This window comes from Palaemon carinicauda, chromosome 37 (assembly GCF_036898095.1).
Source record: "Palaemon carinicauda isolate YSFRI2023 chromosome 37, ASM3689809v2, whole genome shotgun sequence".
Taxonomy (NCBI): Eukaryota; Metazoa; Arthropoda; class Malacostraca; order Decapoda; family Palaemonidae; genus Palaemon; species Palaemon carinicauda.
In genome coordinates, this window is record NC_090761.1 from 5,190,871 (window position 1) to 5,199,238 (window position 8,368).

Genomic DNA, 8,368 nt, shown 5'->3' on the forward strand with positions numbered 1-8,368 from the left:
CGTGGTTTATGGTGCTGTTGTTGTTTTTTTTTTTATCTATTTCGCTCGTGGGACTTTTGCACGTCTGGTTGTTACTGTTTCTTTGGAACTGAAGGAGTCTTGTGATTGATTATTCATTATTCAGTGAACGAGAACTCTAGATCGTGAAGTGAACTTTTTAATTGATTGGAATATCTTTTGTCCTTGATCGAGTTTTTTTTTTTTTTTTTTTTTTTTGAATAAGTTTTCTGGAAGTGCGCAAGATGTGTCTGCTCTAGTGAGAATTTGCTGGGCAGTCTGTTTGAAGAAGCGCTTGTTTACTTGAATTGAGAGAGAGAGAGAGAGAGAGAGAGAGAGAGAGAGAGAGAGAGAACCCATGACCAACATGGAAGAAGGAGGGGGCATATCCCCCGCCCCCTCACCGGGAGCTCAAGACCAACCTACGGATTTAAGGGTGCCAAAAGTTCATGATGTTTCTCCAGATAAACTGAGGGGGTCACCTCCCTTGAAGCATCCATCATCCCCTACCTCTCCTCCCTCTTCTTCTCCTCCTCCTCCTCCTCCTTCCCTGCCTCATCGACCACTCCCAGACAACATCGCTCCTCCCCCACCTCAAGGGATAACATCTCTGTCCTTGGGCCTTCAGCATCTTGTGCGTGCCCCGTCGTCTTTCATGATCGGGGACATCTTAAGTCAGAAGGTCCAGGCTGAGAACGGCACAGCTAAAGATCTCTACCACCACCACCACATCCACAATCTCCATCATCGGAATCTCCATCACCTCCATCACCAGCAGCTCAACCACGGTCCTCATCACATTGGCCACGACGATGACGAGGTTGACGAGGAGGACGACGAACACGATGACGAAGAGGAAAACAGTAATGGCCACCTCCTTTCGCACAATGGTAGGTCTCTCTGACGTAATGCAGACATTTCCAATCTTTATGGCTTTGGCAGCACTAAATCTTCTCTCAGAGTGACAAGCATGTCATCATACGTGCAATATTTTTAACTTAATTCGGCCCTTTCTTGCCATTTGACTATGGCCCAGCTATTATTTCAGGCCACTTTTAGTAAAGTAGAATTGGGAATAATAATCATAGTGCATGACTTGAACTCAAACAGTCACTTGAGGTCGCGAGAAATTTGCATTTTCTCCAATTCTGATACAACAACGGTAAATTGTGTTGCCATTATTTTCTTGATCATTTAATTTAACCAAAAACATCCTGACAACGTGAAATGCATCAGTTGTCACTTTCCTGTTTCATGAAACGACATACAGATACAAAGAAGGCGGTTTTACGGTGTTTTGAAATTTTACGTAACAGGAGACTGTAAAGAGTAAGAAAAGGCACAGAAATCTTTGTAAGTCTTATCTGATCATTTCTGATTAGTAAACCATAAACAAAACTCAGCATTATAGAAATTGCAAGCACTTATTATTATTATTATTATTATTATTATTATTATTAGGAAGGGTACAACCCTGGTTGGAAAAGCAGGATGCTATAAGCCCAGAGTCCGTGAGCGGAGGAAGAAAGACCTACAGAAAAAGTAGGTCTGTTCACCGGATTCTCTGTGCATTTATTTTTCAAAACAACAACAATAAAATCGTACATCAAAGACAAGGTCCTGAAAGATTATACGAACATTAAATAAGTTAGTAAATCTCATATATATATATATATATATATATATATATATATATGAATATATATATATATATATATATATATATGAATATATATATATATATATATATATATATATATATATATATATGAATATTGTGTCTGGTTCCCAATTTGAAGATACTTCTAAAGGAAAACAAAAAACACACAAAGCAAAGGTATCTGCAATATTCATCCTTTACCTGCTGAATCAATGGATGAACCGATTGTGCATTAAAGCTTCCACATTATTCACTTCTTGCATGAGAGAGAGAGAGAGAGAGAGAGAGAGAGAGAGAGAGAGAGAGAGAGAGAGAGAGAGAGAGAGAGACTCTTCCCCAAGTGATTGCTTTCCTTACTCAGGCAAATACATCACAAGGTCTAATTATCGACACGAACATTAGTTGAACATATGCAAACATGGCGTCGAACATGCGAGGATCAAGTAATGATATCAAATTGTGAATAAACGCTTACCTCACTCTATTATATGTTTCCTTTTTTTTTTTTAACTTATTTTCTGTGAACGTGACCTACGGCCTTTTAAGGAAGGATTATCGCAATAGGTCACGTTTGTTTACCTGTGCGTGTGCTTTCGTGTGACAGTAGTTGAGGCCATGTTTACTTCGTATGTTTTGAGATGTGTGTGTCTGTATCATTTTGATTTCAAGCGCTTGTGTATAGGGGATACGCTATAATGAAATCTTTACTGTTCAACAGTATTGGGAGCAAAACGTGCTTCAGATACAAAGGAGTTTTTTCAACAAAGGAATACACAAATTTTAATATTTTCCTCTTGAGAAATCTAAGATTCTGATTATTGTTTAGACTAATGGAGTTATTGGTTAATAATCCCTTACTGTAATATTTAACATTTTCTAATACTATGGCGGAAACTTCGAGGATGGTGACAGCCATAGAGTGATTTACTGGACAATTTCCTAATTCCGTTGTTCTTCTTTTAGTGTATGTTTAATGAATCATTTTTAATAAAAAAAAACCTTTCTTGCTCTTCTTTAACGTGAGGGGTAATTTTTGAGTTTATAGCCTAGGTCATACTTGGCCGGGCTAGCCTGTTTGTATTGGACTATAATGTACGTTTACCTGGGCATGCTCGTACATTCAATATCTCCTTTTTTATATTGATATTTGTAATTGAATGATGGATTCTCAAGTTTATCGCCCATCAAAAATACTATATTTTTGTGCACATAATGGGCCTTCTTATTTTGCCCCTACAAATGAAGGGGAATAGTACAATTTGTAACCCCGTGTGCCTTGTACAATTTACTTTTCTAGTTATTAATTTCTGGGGAGGAAATCAACTTGGCACTTACATTTTCACGGGGATCGAACAAAAAGTAACCTATTTCTGATTGTTCAGCAGTGTTACTTGGTATATATATATATATATATATATATATATATATATATAAATATATATATATATATATACATATATATATATATTTATATATATATATATGTATATATGTGTATATATATATATATATATATATATATATATACATAATATATATATATATATATATATATATATATATTTATATATATATATATATATATATATATATATATATGTATATATATATATATGTATATATGTGTATATATATATATATATATATATACATATGCGTGTGTTTTTCTATGGGCACGTATATGTCCTATGATAACAATTATTAAAATTTTCCGATGTTTTGCTCGACGGAGAATTAGATAATAAAACAAAAATTTTACTTCTCATGAATACTTTGTTCTATTCAGCCATTTCTAATGAACGGAATTGTCACGTAATATGATGTTGTTACTTACGTAAATGATTCAAAATATTTCAGTATATACATAAGCATTAGGGAATGGTTAAGTGAGAAGCTTCAAAGTTAACAATGAGAGAAGATACTATTTTTAATTTACAATGAAAAAAAAAATCCTTCATTCATTCCTATTCCATCTATAACAATTCCACGTATAACAGGGAGGAAGAGAGAGAGAGAGAGAGAGAGAGAGAGAGAGAGAGAGAGAGAGAGAGAGAGAGAGAGATCTAGTCCTGTTAGGTTCCTTTAATTGATAAGAAATAATTTAGTTTTACTCGTCTTGAATATTATTTTTATTACTTTTTTTTGGTCTCTAGTTTTTCCTATGTATTCAGTGAAATAATAATAATAATAATAATAATAATAATAATAATAATAATAATAATAATAATAAGAAGAAGAAGAAGAAGAAGAAGAAAAGCACTAGAGGGCAGACCTCCGCATGATAGACAGAGACTTGTATGTCTATTGAAATTTCATCATCTGACTTTGAATCCCACTTTGACTTAGATCCCACTGATGGCATTAGTAAGATAATTTCTAGTAATGGTCACGCTTTAAAGAACTGGAAATAAGTAGTTTACGAAATAAAGCCCTTATGAAATTTTACTATATTTTTGCTTAACTTGATCAGAATGCACAGGTCACCAATATGGAAAACATTTAATGAAACTAAAAAAAAAAAAATAAGAAATATTGACAGTAAAGAAATCTTACGAAACTAGAAAAAAATCAGAAAAAAAAACAGTAAAAAAAAATATTAGGAAACTAGAAAAAAATGATAAGAAAAATTAAACAGTAAAAAAAAATCTTATGAAACTTGAAACAAAATAATGAGAAAAATTAGACTAAAAAAAAGCATCTTAGGAAACTAGAAAAAAAAAATAATAAGAAAAATTAGACTATAGAGAAATCTTATGAAAATAGAAAAAAATAATAAGAAAAAGAGCCATTAAGAAAAAAAAACTTCTATGAAACTATAGAAAATTAATAAGAAAAATTAAACAGTCAAGTAAAAATTGTTCATAATAGTACACGTGACATGTAATTGAACTTCGGGTAGCTCCACCCGTAGAGCTTACAAAATATTGTGCTGAATTCTCATCTTGAATACAGTATGGTTTTGCATTTACTCCTTTTCATTATAATATTACAGTCATTTATGAAATCCATTGTTTTGCAAAAATTTATTGTATCCATTTTCAACAACCAGTTATTTAATTTCGGAGTAACTGCCATGTATTTCCATAAAGTCCCTTGTCAGAGGAGAGAATTCGCATCGGAAAAATACTTTATCAATTTACTTGATTATTCACTGTATCCGCACAAGGAATTGGCATGCAATATTTATCTTACCACTCATTTTCGTTGTACATAAGTGCAATTACTGTAAAATGAATAATTCATTACACTCCAACATTTATTGTACTTATTAGATTTCATATGCATGGATTTTTAACTAACTATCGACTTGTATAAGAAAGGTAAAAACACCATTGTCTCCTTTATCTCCTTTTTTAATGAGAATACATCAATTCCATCATGAATAAATAATTGAAACTCTTTGCAAAAAGTTTCATCGACCTACATTAAATATAACACTAGAAACGACAATTTTTCGGCCGAATATACAACAGAGTCTGCATTCAGGCCGGGCCAAATCATAGGTTTGTGGAGACACGTTAGATTAACCGAAATCTATATTTATTTATCGACTGTGAATTCATTTTACATGCGCTGCAGTCAAAAGAGATGGAATCAAATCTTCACTAAAAGCATTTAGATTGCTGTCGACCAAACACAAATGGCATTGAATGTACACTTAATAGTAATGATGGACATTTTTTTCTTATTCTTCTTCTCTGGTATCCTCTACGGTAGCATTTGTTTATGTTTAGAAATTTCTTTGTTTGGCAATTGCCTGTATATTGGTTTATTTGATATTCTAATGAAATTCTGGAGATTGTGGTTTAGTATTGAAGTAAGTTAAGGTATCACCGACCCTTTAATTACTAATTTTACGTTTCCGCATTTTAGTGTAATCCATAACTATATAAGATTTTACAACCCTAAACCTTGGTGGTTGGGCATTTGCATATAAAATCTTTAATTTCTCACATTACTAAGCAATACCCGGATTACTCACTTCGAGGCCATTCCTTTCTGTACATGATTAGTTTCACAATACCCGTAATACTGTTTATTCTATCGAGTATTTGTGTTCATTTATTATTATTATTATTATTATTATTATTATTATTATTATTATTATTACTTGCTAAGCTACAACCTTAGTTGGTAAAGCAAGATGCTATAAGCCCAAGGGCTTCAACAGGGAAAACCGCCCAGTGAGGAAAGGAAACAAGGAAAAATAAAATATCTCAAGAACAGTAACAACATTAAAATAAATATTTCCTAAATAAACTATAAAAACCTAAACAAAACAAGAGGAAGAGAAATAAAATAGAGTAGTGTGGCCGAGTGTACCCTTATATTTCCATTTACCATATTTTCCTCTTTTCTTATTACGTCTGATTCATTGGCTGTATAGGAACATTTATTTGTCCCATTGGCCCCTGCCTGGTGTTTGCTAGACTAGGGTTAGAGTCCCGCTTAAACTCGTTAGTTCCTTCAGCGTCTGCAACTTCACCATCCTTGTGAGCTAAGGATGGGGTATTTGGGGGAGCCTATAGGTCTACCCGCTGCGTCATCAGCAGCCATTGCCTGGCCCTCCCAGGTCCTAGCTTGGGTGGAGAGGAGGCTTGGGGGCTGATCATATGTATATATGGTTAGTCTCAATTCTGGCAATACTCCGAAGTTAAAATGTTAGATTTTCCTCTTATGAACTTTAGTTAACTTTTCGAATTACTGACTAAAATGGTTCTTCATCTTCAAAGTAAACAAACGGAGGAATGAAATAAGTGAATAAGAGCACACATATAAAACCCTTTGGAGTAGTAAAAGTCAAGGTCATAGATATGAGTAGGTTATAAAATTTTTCAGCCCCTTCTAGAGAGAGAGAGAGAGAGAGAGAGAGAGAGAGAGAGAGAGAGAGAGAGAGAGAGAGAGAGAGAGAGAGAGAGTCCTGTTAGGTTCCTTTAATTGATAAGAAATAATTTAGTTTTACTCGTCTTGAATATTATTTTTATTACTTTTTTTTGTCTCTAGTTTTTCCTATGTATTCAGTGAAATAATAATAATAATAATAATAATAATAATAATAATAATAATAATAATAATAATAAGAAGAAGAAGAAGAAGAAGAAGAAGAAGAAAAGCACTAGAGGGCAGACCTCCGCATTGGCAGATTATTTTGGTCGACCTTATGCTCGACCTTGACCTTTACCTTTGACCTAGGAATTTCAAAATTGAATCACTTCCACGTCTCAACATAACAATTAATCCCTGAAAGTTTCACTACTCCATGAGTAAAATTGTGGCAAGGAATTGGCCCTTTAGGAACGTAGCTTTCAGCACCTTCTTTTCGTGTAGTACTGTGGACATATTTCAATAATAATAATAATAATAATAATAATAATAATAATAATAATAATAATAATAATAATAATTGTAGTTTTACTAACAGAATAAATGCGGCAGCAAGTTCAACGTATCTTACATTTGCAGTACTACTACAGAGATTTTAGGAGAAAGAATAAAAAAAAACCTATAAGATTTATGGATGAGCCAAAAAAGGGTGTTGGTCCAGGCCAAGGACCTGCTCCACATAACCGTGGTATTAATGAGTGGAGATGTGAAATCATTTGGATCGAAACCGCTAAGATACGCTGAATGAATGTTATTCGCCACATATGAAAGCCCAGAGAGCTCTCGTACTGAATCATCACTTTAGTTTCACTACGCAGACTAATCATAAGGATTTAGCTGAACTGAATACAATTCTATTTAACCTGGTCAAACCTACCCCAAGTAGCAGTAGCTCACTGTGTTCTCACGCAAGGTGTAGGCCACTGAAAAAAAAAAATCAGCCAAGCGCATGATTGCATGCTTCAAATAGCTATTATTACCACACTGTCTGATAGAGAAATAGATAAGATTCAAACAGAATAAAAGTGGAGAAAATTCCACATTTTTCGACAATTACAGTGTTTTATATCATGCTCCAATCCTTTTTAGGAACTTAATTTCTTTCAATTCTGGAAGCAATCAATTTCCTGCTGACCTAAGGAACGATAAGCCAGGTTTCCTTATCTAGACGAAGCTTGGATATAGCTGAAGGAGGAAAGGTGAAGGAAACTTTACTGCTTCCTAAAAAAGGTTAGGTTATAAAGGTAAAGGTGTCTGGTTTCAATTCCAGTTCATTCAGAATAGATGCTCACCAAAACGTCAGTCGGCCAAGCACAACCCCACCACTGTGTTGCCCAACCACAGCAATGGCTTCCCCAGTATACAGCTTAAACTTACGGTCCAGACTGGGATCGATCTGCTGCCTTGGGAATGCTAGGCGAACGCGTTATAGGAAGCAGAACGATACTAATTTCTAAAGAGTTATAAAATAGATCTTAAATTGTGAGGATTTGAATTGCAGTGACATTTCCCCCTCGGAAAAAGAAACGGAATTTAACTATTGAATCAACTTTTTCCATAAATTGATCTCATCCAACCAAGTTAAAAAATAAAATCCACACAACAGATAGACTAAATTCAATTGCTTCATTAGGGGAATCATAATTAAAAATGGGTAATTATCTATATCGAGGATTAATTAATGACGTTCAGGATGAATTGATTTAGGTTTGTCGATGAAATTGCGTCTTTTTCACCCAACGAATGGACGTTGATGTTCATAGAGTTTAGGAGGATGGCATTCTTTATTCATATTTGTTCATTGTTTGTGGGTCTTATCACTTATTT

The 8,368-nt window shown here is 33.9% G+C and overlaps 1 protein-coding gene across 1 annotated transcript in view; it reads left to right on the plus strand.

The window, feature by feature from the left end:
* The first annotated feature begins 355 nt into the window (after nucleotides 1–355).
* The window catches only part of LOC137628972 (homeobox protein B-H1-like), a 96,152-nt gene continuing 88,139 nt past the window's right edge, over nucleotides 356–8,368 (plus strand). The window contains exons 1-2 of the mRNA XM_068360226.1: nucleotides 356–509; nucleotides 600–887. Coding sequence (XP_068216327.1) covers nucleotides 356–509; nucleotides 600–887 — 442 coding nt within the window. The remainder of the gene's footprint in view (nucleotides 510–599; nucleotides 888–8,368) is intronic.